The sequence below is a fragment of the Mesoplodon densirostris genome, chromosome X, assembly GCF_025265405.1.
Source record: "Mesoplodon densirostris isolate mMesDen1 chromosome X, mMesDen1 primary haplotype, whole genome shotgun sequence".
NCBI lineage: Eukaryota > Metazoa > Chordata > Mammalia > Artiodactyla > Ziphiidae > Mesoplodon > Mesoplodon densirostris.
The window spans coordinates 104,057,300-104,080,934 of NC_082681.1; the positions used below are offsets into that span (position 1 = coordinate 104,057,300).

General features: G+C 45.0%; 2 protein-coding genes and 1 pseudogene across 3 annotated transcripts in view; 2 read left to right on the forward strand and 1 right to left on the reverse strand.

Annotated features, from left to right (window-relative positions):
* Positions 1-23,635, forward strand: part of SRPX (sushi repeat containing protein X-linked) — a 106,516-nt gene that overhangs the window by 54,461 nt on the left and 28,420 nt on the right. For both annotated transcript variants that reach the window (XM_060088150.1, XM_060088151.1), the window contains 4 exons: positions 11,601-11,727; positions 15,401-15,522; positions 16,225-16,404; positions 18,074-18,207. In XM_060088150.1, coding sequence (XP_059944133.1) covers positions 11,601-11,727; positions 15,401-15,522; positions 16,225-16,404; positions 18,074-18,207 — 563 coding nt within the window. The remainder of the gene's footprint in view (positions 1-11,600; positions 11,728-15,400; positions 15,523-16,224; positions 16,405-18,073; positions 18,208-23,635) is intronic.
* SYTL5 (synaptotagmin like 5) overlaps positions 5,285-23,635 on the reverse strand; it is a 254,832-nt gene continuing 236,481 nt past the window's right edge. The window contains exon 18 of the mRNA XM_060088143.1: positions 5,285-5,648. The gene's annotated coding sequence lies outside the window, so the exon portion shown is untranslated. The remainder of the gene's footprint in view (positions 5,649-23,635) is intronic.
* LOC132481953 (eukaryotic translation initiation factor 2 subunit 3-like) lies at positions 8,686-10,390 on the forward strand (annotated as a pseudogene).

The window sequence follows — 23,635 nt, forward strand, 5'->3', positions numbered from 1 at the left end:
GTTGGAAATGGAGAATCTTGGGGGCCATCCGAAGCTGGCAGATCAAAATCCACATTTTAAGAAGATCCCCAGGGGATTCCTATGTCCTTTCAACATTGAGGCAGACTGCTCTGGGACAGTGGTTTTCAACTCTGGCTGCCATTTAAATCTGAATATCTGGGGCCCCGGTATTTTTCCAAAACTCCCCCAAGTAGTTGAAAACCACTGTCCCAGGAGACTGTTTACTCATAAAGTGTTAGAGCTGCCAGGACCCACCCCAGCAGAACATATTCTAGTCCAAGCCCCCATCTATGGATGAGGCCTGAGAGGTCACCTGACTTGCTTGATGTTGTGTAGAGACAAGCCTATGTGTCCAGGCTTTCAGGCTCAAAGTCCCTGAATCCAGAGACAGCTCTGGCACTGAGGTGCCAAGGCAGCTGTGGCCACAGGCTTGGGTCTGCCCATCCTCCAGAGAGTCCTTCAGCTCAGTCTGCCCATGTGCTTTACCCCAACGACTCCTTCCTGACTGCTCAGAGCCTGGAGCAGATACTTCAGGAATGAGACTGCAACTGGATGCTACCCTCTGGGGGCAGTTGTACAACAACTCCTCTGGCCTTGGTCCCCAGGGTGTGTTCGTGATGGTACCACTGCCCACTGTATCCCTTGGCAGCATCAGCCGTTCTTACTCTGCAGTTATAAGGGTAATGAGCTGTAGCCGGGGGACCTGGCCAAGATATTGTTGCAGGAAGGGGGACCCCTTCCAGGGCCCGAGCGTGGGCTCTTGTCTAACACTTGGAAATGAGTTGTCTGAGGAGACACACGTGCTGACAAAGCAAGAGACTTTATTGGGAAGGGGCGCCTGCGAGGAGAGCAGGAGGGTCAGGGAACCCAGGAGGACGGCTCTGCCTCGTGGCTCGCAGTCTCGGGTTTTATGGTGATGGGGTTAGTTTCCGGGTTGTTTCTGGCCAATCATTTTGACTCAGGGTCCTTCCTGGTGGTGCGCCCATCAATCAGCCAAGATGGATTCCAGCGTGAGGGTTTCTGGGAGGTTAGGGCAGGACATACTGTCTGCTCCCTCCTCCTTTCGGCCCCTCCCGAATTCTTCCAGGTTAGTTTTTTTTTTTTTGGCTGCGTTTGGGTCTTCGTTGCTGCGCGTGGGCTTTCTCTAGTTGTGGCAAGCGGGGCTACTCTTCATTGTGGTGGCTTCTCTTGTTGTGGAGCACGGGCTCTAGGCTCGAGGGCTTCAGTAGTTGTGGCACGTGGGCTCAGTAGTTGTGGCTCCTGAGCTCTAGAGCACAGGCTCAGTAGTTGTGGCGCACGGGCTTCATTGCTCCGCGGCATGTGGGATCTTCCCGGACCAGGGCTCGAACCCACGTCCCCTACATTGGCAGATGGATTCCTAACCACTGCGCCACCAGGGAAGTCCCCAGTTTAGTTTTACAAACATACTATGGGCTGGCATGTCTTGTCCTCCCTCCTTTTGGCCCCTCCCGAATTCTCCCGGTTAGTTTTCAGCAGCAGCGCTGTGTTCTTTGTCGGGACCTCCTGCTGTGAGACAACTCAGGCAAGCGGTTGTCATCGTGCCTGGCCAAGGCAGGCAGGTTTGGTCAATGGTTCCCTACCAATGCGAGCAAAAACCTTCTACATCAGAGTCACAGCCTGGACCTTACCTTGTATCCATCTGACAAGAGCACCAGGTCCAGATAATTACTCAGATAACCGACTCAGATTTATTCCGAGCTTTTCTTTTTCTAGGATTTAGGTAGGAGTTTGAATTGATCAGTAACTGGGAAGGCAGAAAGCATTCTAGGTATTTCCAGCAGAGGAGAATTTAATAAGGGGCATTGGTTACAAAAACATAGGAAGAGCTGGAGGAGCAAAAGAGGAAAAACATTGTTACAAGGGATTAGTTGCAGCAAAAATCCATAGCAACCAAGGGCTGGGGGAGCAAAAGTGGCCTGGTAGTGTTACCCCAGATCCAGAAGCTCACGCTGATGTTGACATGTCTGTACCTGACACCATCATGGATGAGAATGAAGTCAGGAGCCCAGGAAGCCCTTACTGAAGCCCCTGCCAGAAGCATAATGGCTTCCATCTTCTTCCTGCTTTCTATTCTCATGAGAGTGCCTCCCATTGGCAAACCTACCTGGTACCCAGCTGGCAGGAGGAGTCCAAGAAATGTCATTTCGTGACTTCTAGTGCAGGCAGTAAAAGGGAGATGACAGAAGAACTGAGCACCAACAGAATCTTTGGCACAGCAACCATTTTCTGAGGTCTTAGACATCTCCCCGTGAATCACTGTAGTTCTCAGCAAGGAGAAGAACGCAGAGCAGTCCTGCTCAGCCAGTGCACGTAGGATAGCGCTCACGCTGTGAGCTCTGGACATGCTCCTTTGGAAGGACATGACCTGAGGCCAGATGTTCAGGTCAGAAGAGCCCCTCACAGATGTTGCTTTCACTCTCTCCCCTATGACTTGGTATGTGCAAACTAGCTCTTCAAAGCAACCCCTCCCCCCCCATTTTGGACTCTCTCTTTCCTCACATTGGAAGGGCCAGAGGTGATGGGATGGGAGGAGATACAAATCTTCATGCTGAGCAAGCTTTGGCAGAATCTTCCAGGGGTCACACTGTTCAGATGTCCAGATTGTGTGCAACAGTGGAAAGAAAATGCTGATTATTCTCAAAAAGCAACAAGCATGTCTTAAGCCAGACCAGATGGGCCTGGAACCTTCCCAGAGGGAGGGAGAAAGAACTAAGAAATGAACCCCAGTTTCAGGGCATTTATCTTAGAGCGGGCCAGGGCAAGGTTCAGGCATCTTTGGGGGAAGGGGAATTTGTGCACGCAGTGAGGGGGGTGGGTAATGGTGAAAAGGGTACCCGTGAGCCACAAGAGAACAATGAGCTCCCAGGAAAAGGAGAGAAATGGACAAAGCAAGCAGGCAATTCTTTCTTAGATTTTGTGACAGATAAGCTGGAGCTTGTCCCCGGTGAATTTTACTGCAGGGATATCATGGACACTTTTGGCTTTAAATGTATTATTAAATTCGTTTAATGACTTTGTTTGTGTGTTGGCAAGGCTCAGGGGTCCTTGAGCACAACTCAGAGCCTCAGCCTAGTTTAGGAGCTGACACATGGTGGCCGAGCATTTCCCAGATTTCCACAAAGCCTTGAACAGTGCCTCTGGGCCAGAGCTGTACTGAGTGCTGAGGAAATCATCTTAGTTCTCCTCCAGATCTGGAGGGAAGAGAGAACACTGGGCTTACTTTTCACTCTGAGATGGTGGTCTTTTCACTTTTCACTCTGTGGTCTGGCTAATTTGAAAGGACCGCAAGTTAAAATTCATTCTCTTATGCAGCCCACGCTCTGGCAGTGGGCTCAAATCCATGGTTATTTCAGAAACAGATATAGATAAAAATCAGTCAGTGTGGGAGAAACAACATACTGCAAATTGCAGGAGGGTAAAATATTTAGAGAGCCGCAACTTCCATTGATATAAGAAAAAAAATCATAGACTGTAGTAACTATTGTTTGGGGAGATTTTTTTTTCTTTTTTTCCATTTTTAGTTCATTTCGGTTACATTGGCATTTAGTTAGAACAATGGACAGTTAGAATTACAAGGCCTCGTCTAGAGACCAGATTTTGAGTAGACACACGATCTCTCCTTTAGACCAACAGTTTTTCCTAGGCCAAAAGAGAAAGAGACCAAAATTCAAGTAAGTTTAAAATCCATGGGCAATGAAAACCGAGCAGGTATCTTTGGACATGCAGGGAGCCCCATTTCGTTTTTTTAACAAAGGTCCACATACAAACCAACTTGGTTTTTGGAATTACTCTTTGCTTGTTTTATATTTCCTACAGAATAGAATAGTTGGAGAGTTAACACAAATGGAGGTCTGGAATAAAAAAAAAAAATCTCTGATTTTAGATATGCAAATTGATGGAATACGTTTCTGGCTTCCCAATCATCTGACAGCTGGGTTGACCCAATGACCCACAAGGAAGTTTGCTGGGCTGAATGGTATTATTTCCAGAGATTCAGTTGAGGATACAGATATCATAGGGCTAAGAATAAATGTGTCAATGCATTGGGTTTTTTTGTTTGTTTTTTCTTTCTTTTTCTTTTCTTTTATTTTTTTACATCTTTATTGGAGTATAATTGCTTTACAATGGTGTATTAGTTTCTGCTTTATAACAAAGTGAATCAGTTATACATATACATATGTTCCCATATTTTGTAGATGCTCTTAAATCATATTGAATTTTTCCTGGGTTGACAAATACACATTTTCTTGCAAACTTTCAGGAAGCTAGTTTCAGCTTTGCAACAAGTTGCAATTTTTAGTTTGGTATCTTGCTTCTGATGATAGTGACTTCTAATTGTGGAGTTCTTTGCTTCTCTTCTTGACTCTTCTGTCCATTGGGGAAAGTTTTCTAATATCTCATGGTGCCAAAGAAATGGAACCACATTCCAGAGACATCCGCAAGGATTACACTCTAGCTGGGTGAAGCAAGCAATGGGGCAAGTTTTCCGTGTCCAGGTTTGTTCTGCCTCTGTCAGTCCCTTTCTTCCTGTGCCCTAGGAAATGACCGCCTCCTTCCTCCATCACCAACCTGCCGAAATTCCCCATCCAAACAACTGTGAAGAATAACATGGTTCTTTGAAACCACTAAGCTTTGTGTGGTCAGTTGTTTGCATGGGGAATTTCAGCAGGGCTCGGTGGCTCACATAGTAATGGCTGAAGTGCCTGATTGGGGCTGGAGGATCCAAGATGGCTTCACTCCCATGCCTGGCATCTCACTCAGAGGCAGCTGTACTGGCTGGCATTTGACTGAGTCTCTTTCTCTCTCCCTTCATAATTTCTCAGTTTCTCCACATGGCCTCTCCAGTCAGATAATTGGACTTCCTTAGACAGCAGCTGGCTTCTGAGATAGTGAACAGCAGAAGGTGCCAGAGTCTTTAAGGGCCTACACCTGGGACTGGCGTAGGGTCACTTTCCCTGTATTCTATTAGTCAAAGCAAGTCACAAGCCTGGCACAGATTCAGAGGGAGGGGAAACAGATTCCACCTCTTGCTAGGAGGAGCTGCATGTATATAAGGGGATTACCGGTGGCCATCTTTGCAGGAAATTCACCAGAGTATCCTTTGTTAGAAATCAGAGCTTAGAAATCATTAGTGAAATACATCTTGGAAGATGCCATACCAAATTTGAGAAAAAAAAAAAAAGGTGTGACTGCTTATATCCCAGTTCAGGTACTGTTAACAAGGCCAAAGTCATAATGCCTTAAACAAGATAGAAGTTCTGTTCTCGTATAAATGTTTGTCCGGGGCAGTGTCCTAGACCCAAACTCCTTCTCATTTGTCCTTCCATCCTCAACTTGCAGCTTTCATCCCACAGTCGAAGATGCTGTTCCGGCTCCCCACCTCATGGACATTCAAACCAGGGTGGAAGGGGGGGGGGTAGTAGCCACACATACTTTTTGAAAAGCACATCACTTCTTCTGACAACCCACTGGTGGAAGCCATCCCATGGCCACACCTAACTTCAGACAAGCCTGGGAAATATAGTCTTTATTCTGGAGGGCCACAGGCCCAGGGAAACTTCTTTTGTGCTAAAAAAAGAAGGGGGATGGGAGAGCAGGTGAACAACCACTAGTCTCTGCCACGTCGACTGTACAGATTGAGAGGAAGTTGGTGTAAAAGATCGAGGGAGAAAAGAAGGGAGAAAAAGATTAGTTAAAAAGCCAGTTGGTGTAAATCAACTATACTTCAATAAAATAAAATTTAAAATTCAACAAAAAATCGTATTATATACCATATATGTAAAAGAATTTATAGAAACAATTTGCATAAAAATTGAGGTTCTCATTGCAATAATCAGTTGTATTTAATAAAGAAAATGTATAAGATAGTTCCCAAACGTAAATCCAGTTGGAATGAGTTATGGAGGACATCAGAGAGGAAAGGAGCATTAAATGGAGTCTGCTTGCTGTGAGCAGCTGTGATGATCCTTTACATTCTTGAGATAAGAATATCACCTTGGGCTTCCTTCGTGGCGCAGTGGTTGAGAGTACGCCTGCCGATGCAGGGGACGCAGGTTCGTGCCCCGGTCTGAGAGGATCCCACATGCCGCGGAGCGGCTGGACCCTTGAGCCATGGCCGCTGAGCCTGCGCGTCCGGAGCCTGTGCTCCGCAACGGGAGAGGCCACAACAGTGAGAGGCCCCCGTACCGCAAAAAAAAAAAAAATATATATATATATATATATATATATCACCTTGCCTTAGAATGAGGTGGAGGGAGTGAAGAACGCGCATCCCCACCCCAGGTCAGGCGGTCCCAGACACAAGTTACTGTTACGTTCTGAAGCACCTATTCTTCATACCTCTAATAGTCGTGTTCAAACACAGGTCTCCACTGGAGAACATTATTTAAGCAAACATTTTAGGATGCAGTTAATTTATAACCTTAGTTTAAAGGGTTTTTTCCCCTTGTTATCTGTTGGCCAGAACATTGCCCTTTTCACCCTCTTTCTTATTTTCACTACCTACCACCTACCACCTACCTGGTTAGACGTGTTCAATATTCCCAGTTATATAGTTTAGCTTCTCAGATAAACAGTAGTTGATACAGTGCAATATATTTGTTTCTGATATTTTTCTATGCAGAGAAGAAACTAGAGCACAGAGGAGGGAGACAGTTTGTCAGATGTCTCCAGTGAGTGGGGCAGAAGCCAGGCTTTTCACGAGAGTTGCACAGTTGCCACACAATAACTGGCTCTGTGGGCATCCTGACTCAACAGGGAATCATGATTATGTTTCTATAGTAACTTCGTTTATTTCATTCATGGAAATTTATAATAACTTAGAAAAAGCAATGATGGCCATGGCTGTATAATAATAGGCTTCAGTTCTGGAGCATCTGCAGAAGGGCAGGCCAGCTGGTCTCTTGAGCTGAAAGAGAGGCCATGACGCTGGAGGATGCAACAGAATTCAGTCCTGCTGCCGCTCTTAAAGGAGGTAAGGGGAAGCTGGAGCCGGCGACCATGAAAGAATGTGGAGAGGATGGAGGAAAACACTAGGTCAGCAGCAGGCAGACATACAGAAGTGTTCGGCTGATTAAAATAATTGAAAAATATGCGATCATGTCTTAGAATCTCAGACCACAAAGAAATTCCAAAAGAGAGGAGATGCTTCCCAGTCTATACATGGGGACGATAATAACAGTACTTAGTCTAGTAGGTGGTGGTGAGAATTCAATGAAATAACGCAGGGATAGTACTTCGCCTGGGGTGGACAGGTAGGAGGGTTCCGTAAATATTAGCTATTATTTTTAGTGCTTTATTTCTTCTTGTTTCTGGCTTGGAAGAGCACCACTTCTGAAAAATGAGGCCAGTTTCAACAGATCATTGTCAGCTGTCAGAAGCTGGCTTTCAGAAGCTCTGAGACTCTTCACCCAGGTAACCTAATTTGGAGTGGTGTTTGCTCAGTGTCAATATGTCAAGTTTATAGGGAAAACAACCCAGCCTATCATCCAGCTGTTTAGTTTACGTGACACAGAGGGTAAGAGTATCTCTTCACTCTGACAATGTCACTCCAAGAAAATCTGGTAACACTAAGTAATTTTACAGTGAAATCTATCTCCTCTCCTCAGCCCCTCCCTTTTGGCTTTAAATTTTTAAAAAATAAATATGCTTTCTATTATGAGGTTGCCAGCAGGGGGCAGGTATTGTATATTTGTCTTCCTGATTCACCCAAAGCTGTGAAATGCTCATCTGAATTGTAAAGTATGTCTTCTATTACCTATCATAGTAAAACCAGAAAAAGGGGGATTCTTTTTAAAAACGTATCAACTGGAAATAGACACCTCTAATGTATTTAAAGCAGCTTCCATTGCACCATCACATTTATAAATTTTATCAATTCTAAGAAGCATATTTTTTTTTCACATTTTACTATCCCTGAAATTAAGATGCATCTCACAATTGATAGTGACTTAGATTCAATAAAATATGGTAGTTACTCAATTTAGGATTAGTGTATTAGGGCTGTAAATTCACACTCCATTGAAGCATGCCATAGAATGAAAATGAATTTGGATAGCTGAAGACAAAATTGTTTAACAAATTATTCATAATTTCTTACCCTAAATAAAATGAGAAGTTATTGGACAAGACGCAGGAGAAAGTATATGAAGACTTTACTTGGTGCATTTAGGCTCTCAAAGATGTTTGTAATTCAGAATCGAATGACATTTCATTTTCATTCAGGCTGTAGTAGCATGTAAATAATTACCAGCTGACATGTAAAGCAATGCAAATCTACATGTTGTTAATTTACTCTGCCCTCTTTAAATACATTCTCTACCTATTCAGAATCATCAAGTAGGATTTGCCAAAGTCTGAATTCCCCCTTCTTCTGATTTCACTTTAGCTATATAATAAGATGAAATCTAACGGAGTAAGAAGTTGACATCTCATTTATTTCTAGCCTTCATTATCAACCCATCCTTGGTAGTGAGGGGGCAGAAATTCTATTACCAGGTAGAGAAACTATTTGGGGAACTTCGGGAGGTCTTTGGAGGGTCAGAACCAAGGTAAAACTGCTGTCCCGAAATACAAAACCATAGGTGTGGCCCAGTGGCAGTTGGAGGGGAGAGTGGACCCAGACAGATCATTGTTTAAGATATTGAGGAGTGCTCTCCGGGCAAGATGGCGGGGGGTGAGGCTGGTGTGACTTTAGGGCAGCCGCACCTTTCTCGGCAAGATCGCAACACTTTGGTACAATTGGTCATGTAGCTCATGGGAAGTCTACGGTTGTAAAAGCTATTTCTGGAGTTCACACTGTCAGGTTCAAAAATGAACTAGAAAGAAACATTACAATCAAACTTGGCTATGCTAATGCTAAGATTTATAAACTTGACGACCCAAGTTGTCCTCGGCCAGAATGTTATAGATCCTGTGGAAGTAGTACACCCGATGAGTTTCCTACAGACATTCCAGGGACCAAAGGGAACTTCAAATTAGTCAGACGTGTTTCCTTTGTTGACTGTCCTGGCCACGATATTTTGATGGCTACTATGCTGAACGGTGCCGCAGTGATGGATGCAGCTCTTCTGTTGATAGCTGGTAATGAGTCTTGTCCTCAGCCCCAGACTTCTGAACACCTGGCTGCTATAGAAATCATGAAACTGAAGCATATTTTGATTCTACAAAATAAAATTGATTTGGTAAAAGAAAGCCAGGCTAAAGAACAGTATGAACAGATCCTTGCATTTGTACAAGGTACAGTAGCAGAAGGAGCTCCTATTATTCCAATTTCTGCTCAGCTAAAATACAATATTGAAGTTGTCTGTGAGTACATAGTAAAGAAAATTCCAGTACCTCCAAGAGACTTTACTTCAGAACCCCGACTTATTGTTATTAGATCCTTTGATGTCAACAAACCTGGCTGTGAAGTTGATGACCTTAAGGGGGGTGTAGCTGGTGGCAGTATTCTAAAAGGAGTATTAAAGGTGGGCCAGGAGATAGAAGTCAGACCTGGTATTGTTTCCAAAGATAGTGAAGGAAAGCTCATATGTAAACCCATCTTTTCCAAAATTGTATCACTTTTCGCAGAGCATAATGATCTTCAGTATGCTGCTCCAGGAGGTCTTATTGGAGTTGGAACAAAAATTGACCCCACTTTGTGCCGGGCTGACAGAATGGTGGGGCAGGTACTTGGTGCAGTTGGAGCTTTACCTGAGATCTTCACAGAACTGGAAATTTCCTATTTCTTGCTTAGACGGCTTCTAAGTGTACGCACTGAAGGAGACAAGAAAGCAGCAAAAGTGCAAAAGCTGTCTAAGAATGAAGTGCTTATGGTGAACATAGGATCCCTGTCGACAGGAGGAAGAGTTAGTGCAGTCAAGGCTGATTTGGGCAAAATCGTTTTGACTAATCCTGTGTGCACAGAAGTAGGAGAAAAAATTGCACTTAGCCGAAGAGTTGAGAAACACTGGCGTTTAATTGGTTGGGGTCAAATAAGAAGAGGAGTGACCATCAAGCCAACAGTAGATGATGACTGAAGAATTAAATAACAGATTTGGAGGAAGTCGGAATTTCTCTTAACAACCTAGGGGTATATTTACAAAGCAATAGTGAGGAGTTAATTTCACAGTTCATTACCTTAGGAGTAGCTGTAAGGTTATTTTCATTTTTTGGTTATGAAAATTTAACTTCTAGTACTAAAATAGGGTCTACAGTAAATGTAAAAATTGGCATAATGTTGGATTGAATCTACATTTTACCAGAAATTAATCATTCCCAAGTAATGTCTAATTTATACATCAGTGCAGGTTTGAAAGGAAACTGCTACAACCAGCCTTTGCTGTAGCACACATGCAACTGAATCTGTTTGAAATAAAAGTTTTCTTCTTAAAAAAAAAAAAAAAAAGATATTGAGGAGTATGTTGGGAATAGACACAGCCAGGAGAGAGAGAGCTGGTTCCAGGGGTAAGTGCTCTAATTTGGGTTATAATTCACATTATCATTATTTACATGCTTGGCCTTAAATAAATCACTCTCTGAGCCTCAGTTTCCAGATCTGTAAAATGAGAGCATTGGGTAATTCTTTTAAGCCTCCATAGCATTTACTTTTCTTTTAATAAGGAAATAAATAAATTTATTTATTTATTTTTGGCTGCGTTGGGTCTTCGTTGCTGCGCACAGGCTTTCTCTAGTTGCAGTGAGCAGGGGCTACTTTTCATTGCGGTGTATGGGCTTCTCATTGCGGTGGCTTCTCTTGTTGTGGAGCACGGGCTCTAGGCGCGTGGGCTTCACTGGTTGTGGCACGCGGCCTCAGTAGTTGTGGCTCGCGGGCTCTAGGCGCGCGGGCTTCAGTAGTTGTAGCACATGGGCTTAGTGGGTCTGCGGCCTGTGGGATCTTCCCCGACCAGGGCTGGAACCCGTGTCCCCTGCATTAGCAGGCGGATTCTTAACCACTGTGCCACCAGGGAAGTCCCTATAGCATTTACTTTTATGTAGCCTGGGGCAGTGCCATTTTATACCTCGTGTCATATTTCACATATGGTAACATAATCCCCCAACAGACTGTAGACTCTGAGAAGTACATGGTTCTCTTGCCTTTGTGCCCACCCAAACCCAGCAGTTGGAATGATGCCTTGGGGAAGGCAGGTACTCACTAAAGATTTGTTGCCTTGAATTGAATGGAACTAGATGATACCTAAGGCACCTTCCTCTAGTCTCCTATGACACTGTCTTTAAAGCAGGAGGGACTCACAGTGGCTGAATGACTTCTAGTTGAGTAACTGCCATATTGCCAAGTCAGCAGGCAGAGTTTGGAAGCCTGGGGAAGAAGTTGCTGTAGCTAATAAATTACCCCACGAGACACCTAGCAAGGCCAGCTGATTGCAGGTTTAGCCATGCACAGGTGAGTACTCAATCTTTAAAACTAGCAGGCAAGAAGGGGCAAGATGAAGGGAGGGAAGAGAAATACAGAGGGGTGAAGAAACCCTTCAAAAGTGGGGAGCACCTAGACCTTTGGGCATGTCAAATGCTGGGTGTTGAACCCCAGGTTGATGAGATATTTCCTGCTGATGGCGAGAATATCCTGGTTCTGTTTGCAGATATAGAACCTCCTAGAATCAAGTGCCCAAGTGTGAAGGAACGCATTGCGGAACCCAATAAATTGACAGTCCGGGTGTCCTGGGAGACCCCTGAGGGAAGAGACACAGCAGATGGCATTCTCACTGAGTAAGTGCAACTTGGCAGCTGGAATGATTCTGCCTCTTTTATGTGAGACATTCACTACCCAGAGTGAGGAAGTGTATCTATGCTGGTCAATTTATGCTTTCAGACTCAGTACAGCACTCTTTCAGCCATTCCTCATTCATTTCTTTATTTTTCTTCACCGTCCAACATACTATATTTTTCACTTTCTTATTTGTTTATTGCCTGTTTATTGCCACTACAGTGTGTTCGCTGCCATATCCCTAATGCCCAGAACCATGCCTAGCACATAGTTGGTACTCAGTAAATATCTGTTGAAGGAAAGAAAGGAAGTAAGACGACGGGGTGGTGGGAAGAAGGGAGGAGAAGAGACGGAAGGAGGAAGAGGAAGCCAACTGGTAAATTCAGGGATAGACTCACCCCCATTGCCTGCCAGGGGGCCCCCCCAGACCTTCCTAAGCCACCGCCTCCCTGGGAACCTCTGTATCTCCCAGGTGGAGCCCGATGTTGCCCCCCTTGTGCTCTGTGAGTGTGGTTTCGTGCAAAACTTTTCTATCCCTTGTGTTTTGGCACCTGCTTCTTTCAAAACATTTGATTTTTTTTTTTTTTTGCGGTATGCGGGCCTCTCACTGTTGTGGCCTCCCCCGTTGCGGAGCACAGGCTCCGGACGCGCAGGCTCAGCGGCCATGGCTCACGGGCCCAGCCGCTCCGCGGCATATGGGATCCTCCCAGACCGGGGCACGAACCCGTATCCCCTGCATCGGCAGGCGGACTCTCAACCACTTGCGCCACCAGGGAGGCCCTGATTTTTATTTTTTAAAACTTGCAACCACATTAAACACTTAAAGAAGCAGCTTATATAAAAAAAAAAGAGATGGGGGCTTTCCTGGTGGCGCAGTGGTTGAGAGTCCGCCTGCCGATGCAGGGCACACGGGTTCATGCCCCGGTCCGGGAAGATCCCACATGCCGCGGAGCGGCTGGGCCCGTGAGCCATGGCCGCTGGGCCTGCGCGTCCGGAGCCTGTGCTCTGCAACGGGAGAGGCCACAACAGTGAGAGGCCCGCGTACCGCAAAAAAAAAAAAAAAAAAAAAAGAGACTGCGTCTTCTGCCTTCTTCCCTACCCCCATTCTCCAGGACCCACTGCATGAGTGGTTTGAAATACATCCCAAATGTTTTTAAAAATGGGTGGCTCCCTTCGGGGAAGTTCAGCCACATGTTGTTCTAATCTAGCATATGGGCCTGTGCCCCTGAGGCTATTTGCTGGGCCCCCACCTTCCCTGAAGGCCACTACTTCATGTCAGCATGTTTACATCCATGCCTTAAAGTTCAAGGTCCTGCTAGACCTCCTTACCGAGTTTCCATCTGTGGGCAAAGAATACCTCTGACTTACCCCCTGGTGAGCCATACAGCAGGGAAAGACTTTCTAGAATCCTATCAACCCAGGCAGGGCAAGAGGAAATGTTTTTAAGCAATTATTGGCCATAATAGAACATCTTCTACTAGGAAGAGCCCGAGTCTCTCACCCGTAGCAGGACATTTTGTTCCTACAGCCTGATAATTATCTCCCTGTGCACCATCTAGCTTAGATCATATTTGTTATGTTTCCCCTTGTAACTCCTCAAAGATAAACTTTGAGTATTAAGAAAAGTATTTATTTGCTGTTGTATACATGTCACAAACCCCTAAGGAGAAACTTTAGGCAATTGGGATGAAAAAATAAATCACAGTTGATAGAATCAGGGATTGGGTTTTAACTATCGTTGAATCTTTTGGAACCCAGCACAATGCCTGGCTAACCCCTAGCCCATAATAGGTTCTTAGATTTTTTTCACAACTGTGATTGCTATTGAAATCTGGTATAATAAACACACAATATCAGGTCATCAGGCGATTCTATCAAGCAAGGATATTCACCTTGGCATGTCTGTGGGTAACCTGTGTGTTATGGTTAGAAATGTGACTTTTTTTTTTTTTTTTTTTTGCGGTACACGGGCCTCTCACTGTTGTGGCCTCTCCCGTTGCGGAGCACAGGCTCCGGACGCGCAGGCTCAGCAGCCATGGCTCGCGGGCCCAGCCGATCCGCGGCACGTGGGATCTTCCCGGACCGGGGCACGAACCCGCGTCCCTTGCATTGGCAGGCTGACTCTCAACCACTGCGCCACCAGGGAAGCCCAGAAATGTGATATTTTGAAGGCGAGTCTTAGTAGCCCCGACGCCTCTGTTCAGGGCAGCTGTCGGCTTCCTGAGCTCTACAGCTCAGAGCCGGCGGAGGCGTGGAGCAGGACGCTTCCTTGGGCAGAACGAGGGGTTCAGAGAAGGCCGTCTTGTCCCCTTTTCAGCTCTTGCTTGGCCTCCTTGCTTCTCTTGACATTTCTCTTCCCCATGTGTTTTGGAAGCTCCTGTTATTATATCGTCCCCTTCTAGGAGGGAAGGTTCTAGTGTCAGGCGCTGAGACAAGTGCTTGCTGTGAGCTCCCTTAAGTTACTCCTTATGACTGTTATTTGCATGTCACAGATGAAAGTGTCTCCAAGAGGTGAGCAGCCACTCACATTGGACGTCTGATTCCTTTCAGGTTTATCTGCTTTTAAATTGTGCTTCTTGAGGACCTTAAAGCATCTAAGGTTCAAAGTGACACATCTCTAATGGTGGGATTTCTGGCAGTTTCCTAACACCCCTCACCTCACCCTTTTACAAGTAAACAGCTACCTTGTCCACCTATGTGGAAGGTTCTCCTTAATGGTGACAGTGATAATTTCACATGCCTGTTATTAGCCAATATTCTCATTATTTCTAAGAAGTATAGAGAGAAGGGAAATTATCTCTTGAAAAACAAACAAAACCTGGCATTTGATCATATTGTACCTACTGATGTTCTTATCAGACAACCAAGAAGAAAGATGCAGGAGTCACCCATGCTGTGTGACCTTGGGCAAGTTCCTTGATCTTTTGGTGCCTCAATTTCCTCATCTGTGAAATGGGGATAATAATGCCTACCTCATGGGGTTGTTGTGAGGATTAAATAAACTAATATATGTAAAATGCCTAGAACCATACCTGACATGTGTAAGGTTTATGTACATGCAAAGAACAACAATAATAATAATAATAACTTATTATTAATAATAATAACTTAAGTTATTATTATTATTAGGATCACCAAGGAATCACAGTGAACTTGCCTTTTGCTCAGGAAAGGTCTCCACCCAGATAGAAAAAGCAGAGAAGTTTCTTGCACCCCCTGCAGGCCCAAATTGCCAATGAGTGCTTGGACTACCCTCTCAAATGATTTTCCTCACAGAAAATTCCCTCATTCTCCCAACAGGGAGGCAATGCAGGTCCCCCTTGGAACAAAGGAAGGAAGAGTTAGGCCCTGGGTTCTGAGCATCCCCCGTCCTCTGTTCTACATTCCAGCGAGAAAAATAAATCTGAACTTCCCAGGAATTGGGGACTTCCATTTTTCTGGTCTCAAACCCCTGTTCCAAAACAGAGTAAAGCTCAGGAAATTCTATTCTTCGAGAATTAAAGTAGTAAAACTGGTCTAATGGCTGTCCCTTGGACTCTCTGTATCTTGGGCAGAATGGGTACTCAACAAATGCCCACTATGGTCCTCTTTGATCATTACGCCCATCATGGCCCAGTTGTTGTTAGGCCTACAATGATCATCTTTGGTGTTTCTGATTTTTTTTCCCCCTTTAAGTGTTATTCTAAAAGGCCTACCCCCAGGCTCACATTTTCCAGAAGGAGACCACAAGATCCAATACACAGTGTATGACAGAGCTGAGAACAAGGGCATTTGCAAATTTCGAGTTAAAGTAAGAGGTAAGATGACTGGTTCTTGGCTTTCTTCTCTCTTTATAAGAACAAAGGGAAACAGAGCCTTAAGCAAGAACCCTCTGCCAGAGGGAGACTTGCCACCTCTGGATTAGCCTCTGATCATGAGGATGGGGAAGGGTGCCATCTTAATGCCTGAATTTCACAATTCCAATCCGGATGAGGTCCAGGGCTGGCAGATTATTGAAGGAGTCCGAGAGAGCAGTAAGTTTGTCTCACGTGAGCCCACAGCTGGCTGTCCTAGAAGAGTATTATTCAATAACTTTTCCATCCCTGGGCTTCGGTGACCAGCTGAAGCCTGTAAGTCCTTCTATTGATATGAAGGAGGTTAGGAGAACCCCCCGCCCTAGCTGGGGTCACCAGGAGACCATGTTCTTGGTGTTCTAGAACTCTTGGTCTACCTGAAAAAAAGGTTTATTTTATGCCTCAATGGGCAGTTACTTAACTAACCATCCTTCCTCCTTATTCTTCTGAGTTCAACCTCCTCATCTAGAACACAGGGGGCTAAATCAGTTCATCTCAGTGGTCTTGTTAGTATGAACAGTGACCATCCCAAGGCCCACCCACTGGCCAGAGAGCTATGCCTGCCCCCTCTCTCGTTTTCTGGTGCTTCTGAACCCTCCCCTTCCCTGGTTACTTTGTGGAAGGGAGCTCAGCACTGAGCCCCCTTTGGGCTTGTGTCCCACACAGTCAGACGCTGCGGCAAACTCAACGCCCCGGAGAACGGCTACATGAAGTGCTCCAGCGACGGCGATAATTACGGGGCCACCTGTGAATTCTCCTGCATCGGAGGCTACGAGCTCCAGGGGAGCCCTGCCCGAGTGTGTCAGTCCAACCTGGCCTGGTCTGGCACAGAGCCCACCTGTGCAGGTACGAGGGCAGCCCTCTCTCCAGCCAGCAGCAGACCCTGAAGACCCTTGGGCCCAGATTTCCAGTACAGGGAGGAGGGAGGGCTTCGTTCTGTATATCGTGAAAGGTTCAGTGCCAGCCGTCTTCATCGGATGGGTGAAAACAGTCCTCGAATCCCTGGGCAGCCCACCTCACCTGCCCTCCTCCTGTGCCTCTGCCCGTCTTCTGATTTCTCTCTCACGTCCTGTAAGGAGGAAGCTGGAGGTGGGAGCCCAGAGCCCATTATGAATCAGCACAGTCTGTACCCTTGTTCCTCCCTTCTACAAATGTAAGGATCTTTTTTACAAAGCTGGTACACTACTGCGCACAGATGATAGAAAGCCTGCTTTGCAGCACTGGCTGGAAAGTCCCGCAGACCTTGGGCGTTTGGAATCTTTCCTCCTAATGTCAAATGAGGAGTATAATACTTTGCCCACTCCTGGAGTGGTTTTAAGTATTAAATGAGGTCGTCTATTCAACAGTGGAATTGAGCGGGGCCTGGCACAGGGTAAACTCTCAATACCTGTCAGCTGTTATTACTGAGGAACAAAACTTGGGCTGGGTAGTGATCCTAGTGTGAAATTTGGACTAGCCAGAAAATTCCAGACATGTCTTTTATTTCTATACTTCACTGTTTTCTCGTTTCCTGGTACTTTCTCATCTTTAGGCTTTCCCAGCCATTCAGAGTTAACTGAGAGACAGAGACACACAGACACATACATCATCAGCTAAATGCCTGAGGCTCTTCAATTTCATACATCAAAGTACAAAGAACATCCCTCTTTCCTTCCCTGTCTCATTTCCTGAGGCAGGAGAGGAATGCCCACCCCCCAGGCCTAGCAAAAATACCCACATCCTCATCCCCAGAACCTGTGAATATATTACCTTACATAGCAGAAGGGACTTTGAAGATGTAATTAAGTTAAGGATTTTGAGATGGGGAGAAGGGCGTGGATTATCCAGGTGGGCTCAATGGAATCACAAGCGTCCTTATAAGAGGGAGGCAGAAGTGCTCTCAGAGTCAGAGAAGAAGATGAGGGAAGCGGAGGTCAGAGAGGAGAGAGGCTGGAAGATGCGATGCTGCTGGCTTTGAAGGTAGGGGAAAGGCTACGAGCCAACAACCTTGACTTTACTCCCAGTGAAACCCGTCCCAAACTTCGGACCGCCAGGATTGTAAGAGAATGTGTGTTTGTTAAGCCACGGGGATTGTGGTGACGAGTGATAGCAGCAAGAGGAAACTGACACACTTCCCTGCTCCCCAGCCCAGGGCTCCTTGGGACCACCTCCCGAATAAACTAATATTTCTAGTTGAATCTTTATCTCAGGGGTTACTTCTTTTTTTTTTTTTTTTTTTGCGGTACGTGGGCCTCTCACTGTTGTGGCCTCTCCCGTTGCGGAGCACAGGCTCGGGACGCGCAGGCTCAGCGGCCTTGGCTCACGGGCCCAGCCGCTCCGCGGCATGTGGGATCTTCCCGGACCGGGGCACGAACCCGCGTTCTCTGCATCGGCAGGCGGACTCTCAACCACTGCGCCACCAGGGAAGCCCCAGGGGTTACTTCTTACACATATGGTTCTGTGTCTCATCACAGGCTGTGTTGAGACACAGAACCAGTAGAGAGTTTCTGACCTGTCTGGCCATTTCTGATTACAGCCATGAATGTCAATGTCGGCGTCCGAACAGCAGCTGCGCTTCTGGATCAGTTTTATGAGAAAAGAAGACTGCTCATCGTGTCCACGCCCACAGCCCGAAACCTCCTCTACCGGCTGCAGCTGGGGATGCTGCAGGTGAGTCCTTGCGGCAGGGCTTAGGCGGGAGGGAGACCTCTGAACAGGAAGGGCCCAGTCATTTTATTAAAAGCAAAGGCCAGATTCAGTGCCTAATCCATTTCCCGTGGGCTTCAGGAACCAGCACTTCAGAACTCCCACCCTTCATTTCTGGCTCTGGGGCATAACCTAATTAACACTGACTCCCCAGAGCTAACCCAGTCGTTTTCCAACTAATGAGGTTTGGTTGTCTTCACTAATAAACCTAATTGACATGCTGTCCAGGTTCAGCCAAAGAACTAATTGTCTTTGCTGAACCCGTCCAGGATATGCCTGCGAAGGAGGCGATCAAGCAGTTGTTGGCCCTAAAGGCTGGCTCAAGGGGTGAGAGGGGTCTAGGAGCCCTCAGGCCCCACATCCTGCTGCAGGGAGCTTCCCTAGCTCTCACACAGCTCCTCAGAGAGGGATAACCATCCTTTAGAGAAGCGGTTCTCCAAGTGTGCTCTGTGGACCAGCAGCATCAGCATGACCTGGGAGCTTGTTAAAAATGCAAATTCTCAATCCCCATCCCAGATCTGCTGGATCAGAAACTACATTTTAACAAGGCCTTCAGGTGATTCAAACTACATTTTAACAAGGCCTTCAGGTGATTCCTAAGAACTTCAAAGTTTGATGGGGGGAGCTTTTCTAGGGAATGTGCCCTTTTTAGCTGTGTAAGTTTTGTAGCTACAGAATGAGGCAACCAGTGTCTTTTGGGGAAAAAACCAAACAAGCTAGAAACTGAAAGGATTGAATTAGAACTTGTTTGATTTCTGTCCTGAAGCGTGTTGTCAATAAGAGTGGCCAGTCTGATTTAATGCTAAAGAGGTAGGATGTTATACTGGGTCATGGACGCGGTGCTGCACATTTTTGGAGGAATGTTTCACTCAGGTATTACAGTGAATAGAGCTAGGTTTTTAGAACAATCTTGGTTTAATCAAAGGCTACACTTTAACTTCTCATTTCAGCATTAAGACAATGAATAATGATAAATCTGTGTTTATTCTCCCCATGTACTTGGACTTCCCATGAACTCTGAAGAGCCATATAAAACATTTTGGGCTCCTTTGATAGGAACCCAATTCATCTCGTCTTTAACCCCAATCCCTGCCACCTGACCTCCACCTTGTGTCGCCTCATCCAGCTAGGGAGTTGCTCTTTGGTTAGCACAAGCCCCGCCACCACTCCATTGTGTGGGAAATTGGCCTTGCAGGCTCTATTTCACAACCATACGTTTCCTGACCTCTTCTTTCCCTCTCTCTTTTTTTTTTTCTTTTGGCTGCATTGGAAATTCGTTGCTGCATGCGGGCTTTTCTCTAGTTGTGGTGAACGGGGGCTACTCTTGTTGCAGTGCGCGGGCTTCTCATTGTGGTAGCTTCTCTTCTTGTGGAGCACGGCCTTTAGGCACGCGGGCTTCAGTAGTTGCAGCATGCAGGCTCAGTAGTTGGGGCACGCAGGCCCTAGAGCATGTAGGCTTCAGTAGTTGCAGTGTGTGGGCTCAGTAGTTGTGGTGTGTGGGCTCAGTAGTTGTGGTGCGTGGGCCCAGTAGTTGTGGTGCATGGGTTCTAGGGCGCACGGGCTTCAGCAGTTGTGGCTCGAGGGCTCTAGAGCGCAGGCTCACTAGTTGTGGTGCACGGGCTTAGTTGCTCTGCGGCATGTGGGATCTTCCTGGCCCAGGGACCTAACCCGTGTCCCCTGCACTGGCAGGCGGATTCCCAACCACTGTGCCACCAGGGAAGTCCCCTGACCTCTTCTTAGTTCCATGGAAAAATGAAAAAGCCAGACAACTTGCTTTTCCTCTATTTGGCAAACTATGGCTTTTGTAAGTAAAATTTTATTGAAGCACAGCCATGGCTCATTCGTTTGTGCATTCTCTATGGCTGTTTTAGCACCACAAAGGCACCGTTGAGTGGCTAGGACAGAGACCATCCAGCCCCATGAAACCTAACATCTTTACTATCTGGCCCTTTACAGAAAATGTTGGCTGACCCCTGCCCTAGTCTATCCCATTCCTTCAGGTACTTGCTAAATTACTAATGAATTAGTTGGATAAGATATTTGCTATCAAGGTGTTTATATGTGACCCCACCCCCAACATATTTACATTGGCATTTTAAGCAGAGCCTTCAAGGAAAGGATTGGCTTATGTGATTCAGTTAGAATAATAAAAATGTATATTTCTACCTTTTCTAACTTGCCTACCAATTCTGTCACCCCAGAGATATTTCAGTGGAACTGTAATAAAAACTTGGTGTTCTAATAATTCAGCAGTTTAAAATTTCTTTTCCCATTTACTCATATTCATCTTAAATTACTTTTTGTTCCCTTACTGCCATTGGCATTCCTGATGAGACTTCCTGGCATATGGTTGAGTGGGTCACGTTCCCGAGGCTCTTGCCAAGGGCCAGCTCTGGGGGCTGGAACATTTTCTTTTTTAAAAAATTGAGGTAGGGCTTCCCTGGTGGCGCAGTGGTTGAGAGTCCGCCTGCCGATGCAGGGGACACGGGTTTGTGCCCTGGTCGGGGAGGATCCCATATGCCGCGGAGCGGCTGGGCCCGTGAGCCATGGCCGCTGAGCCTGCGCGTCCGGAGCCTGTGCTCCGCAACGGGAGAGGCCACAACAGTGAGAGGCCCGCGTACCACACACAAAAAAATAATAAATAAAAAAAATAAAAATTGAGGTATGATTGACATATAGCATTAGTTTCAGGTGTACAACATAACAATTCAATACTTGTATATATTGCAGAACGATCACCACAGTAGTCCATTTAACACCTATCACCATACCTAGTGGCGAAAATTTTTTTTCTCATGATGAGAACTTTCAGGATCCACTCCCCTAACTACTTTCAAATATACAGTACAGTATTATTAACAAGAGTCACCAAGCTGTATATTGCGTCCCCATAATTTTTCCATTTTATCACTGGAAATTGTACCTTTTGACCCTCTTCACCTATTTTTGCCCAACCCCCAGTCCCCACCTCAGGAAAACACCAATCTGTTCTCTATATCCATGAGCTCAGTGTTTTTCTTTTTTTATTTTAAGATTCTACACATAAGAGAGATCATATGATATTTACCATTTCCTCTTACTTCACTTAACATAATGCCCTCAAGGTCCATCCATGTTTCAGATGGCATTTTTTCACTCTTTTTTGTGGCTAAATAATGTTCCATTCTACCTGTCACATGTTCCTCACCCATTCATCCATCAGTGGACATTGAGGTTGTTTGCATAGCTTGGCTATTGTAAATAATGCTGCAGAGAACATGGGGGTGCTTATATCTTTTCAAGTTAGTGTTTTTCTTTGGATAAATACCCAGCAGTGGAATTGCTGGATCATATGGTAGTTGCATTTTTAATTTTCTGAGCACCCTCCATACTGTTCTCCATAGTGTCTGCACCAATTTACACTCCCACCAACAGTACACAAGCTCCATCCATGTAGAGCAGCAGTGCTGACTGTTATGTGTCTTTGACGATGGCCATCCTAATAGGCATGAGATGATACCTCATGATTTTGATTTGCATTTTTCTAATGACTAGTGATGTGGAGCATCTTTTCATGTATCTGTTGGCCTTTCATGTATCTTCTTTGGAGAAATGTCTATTAAGGTCTTTTGCCCATTTTTAAATTAGAGTATGAATTTATTTGCTATTGAGTTGTATGAGTTCTTAGATATTTTGGATATTAACCCCTTATCAGATAAATAGTTTGCAATTTTTCCCCCATTTTGTAGGTTGTCTTTTCAGGTGTTGATAGTTTCTTTTACTGTGCAGAAGCTTCTTAGTTTGATATAATCCCACTTGTTTGTTTTCTTCATTTTGTTGCTAGTGCTTAAGGTGTCATATCCAAAAATCATTGCCAAGACCTATATCAAGGAGCTTTTTTCCCTGTTTTTTCATCTAGGAATTTCATGGTTTCAGATCTTACATTTAAGTCTCTAATCCACTTCAAACTCCTTTTTATAAGTAGTATAAGATAGGGGCTTTCTTTCATTTTTTTAACATGTGAATATCCAGTTTTTTCAGCACCAGTTATTAAAGAGACTGTCTTTTCTCCATTGAATATTCCTGGCTCTTTTGTCAAATATTAGTTGACTGTATAAGCTTGGGTTTATTTCTTGGCTCTCAATTTTGTTCCATTTAATGTTTTGTTTGTTTGTTTTTAGGCCAGTACTATACTGTTTGAATTACCATAATATAACTTGAAATCAGAAAGTGTGAGGCCTCCTGCTTTGTTCTATTCTCTAAGGATGGCTAGGTTATTTAGGGGTCTTTTGTGGTTCTCTACAAACTTTAGGATTGTTCTTTTTTTCTCTACTTAGGTAAAAATGCCATTAGAATCTTTTGGCTTTTCACCACCGAGTATGATGTAAGCTGTGGGAGGTACCTTCTTTCTCTACCAGAGTTTTTTTTTAATCATGAACAGAAGTTGTATTTTGTCAAATGCTTTTTCCTCCATATATTGAGATGGTTTTTTTCATTCTATTAATCTGATGTATCACATTGATTTGTGTATGTTGAGCCATCCTTGCATCCTAAGTATAATTCCACTTGGTCATGCTGAATTATTCTTTTAATATGCTGTTGAATTCAGTTTGCTAGTATTTTGAGAGTTTTTGCTTCTATATTAATCAGGGTTATGGATCTGTATTTTTCTGATAGTGTCCTTTTCTGGCACTGGTGTCAGGGTAATGCTGACCTCATAAAATGAGTTTGGAAGTGTTTCCTCCATTTCTATTTTTTTGACAGAGTTTGAGGATTAGTGTTAATTCTTCTTTAAATGTTTGGCAAAATTCACTAGTGAAGCTATCCGGTCCTGGGCTTTTCTTCACTGGGAGACTTTTGATTACTGATTTAATCACCTTACTAGTAATTGGTCTATTTAGACTTTCTATTCCTTCATGATTCACTCTTGATAGTTTGTATGTTTCTAAGAATTTTTCCACTTCTAGGTTGTCCAGTTTACTGGTGTAGAGCTGTTCATGATAGCTTCTTATGAACTTTGTATTTCTTTTTTTTTTTTTTTTTTTTGTGCAGTACGCGGGCCTCTCACTGTTGTGGCCTCTCCCATTGCGGAGCACAGGCTCCAGACGCACAGGCCCAGCGGCCATGGCTCACGAGCCCAGCCGCTCTGCGGCATGTGGGATCCTCCCAGACTGGGGCACGAACCCGTGTCCCCTGCATTGGCAGGCGGACTCCCAACCACTGCGCCACCAGGGAAGCCCTGAACTTTGTATTTCTGTTGTATCAGTTGTAATGTCTTCTTTGTCATGTATAATGTTGTTGATTTGAATTTTTTTCCTTGGTTAGTCTAGCTAAAGGATTGTCAATTTTGTTTATCTTTTCAAAGAACCAACTCTTTGGTTAATGTTTTCTATTGTTTTTCTGTTCTCAATTT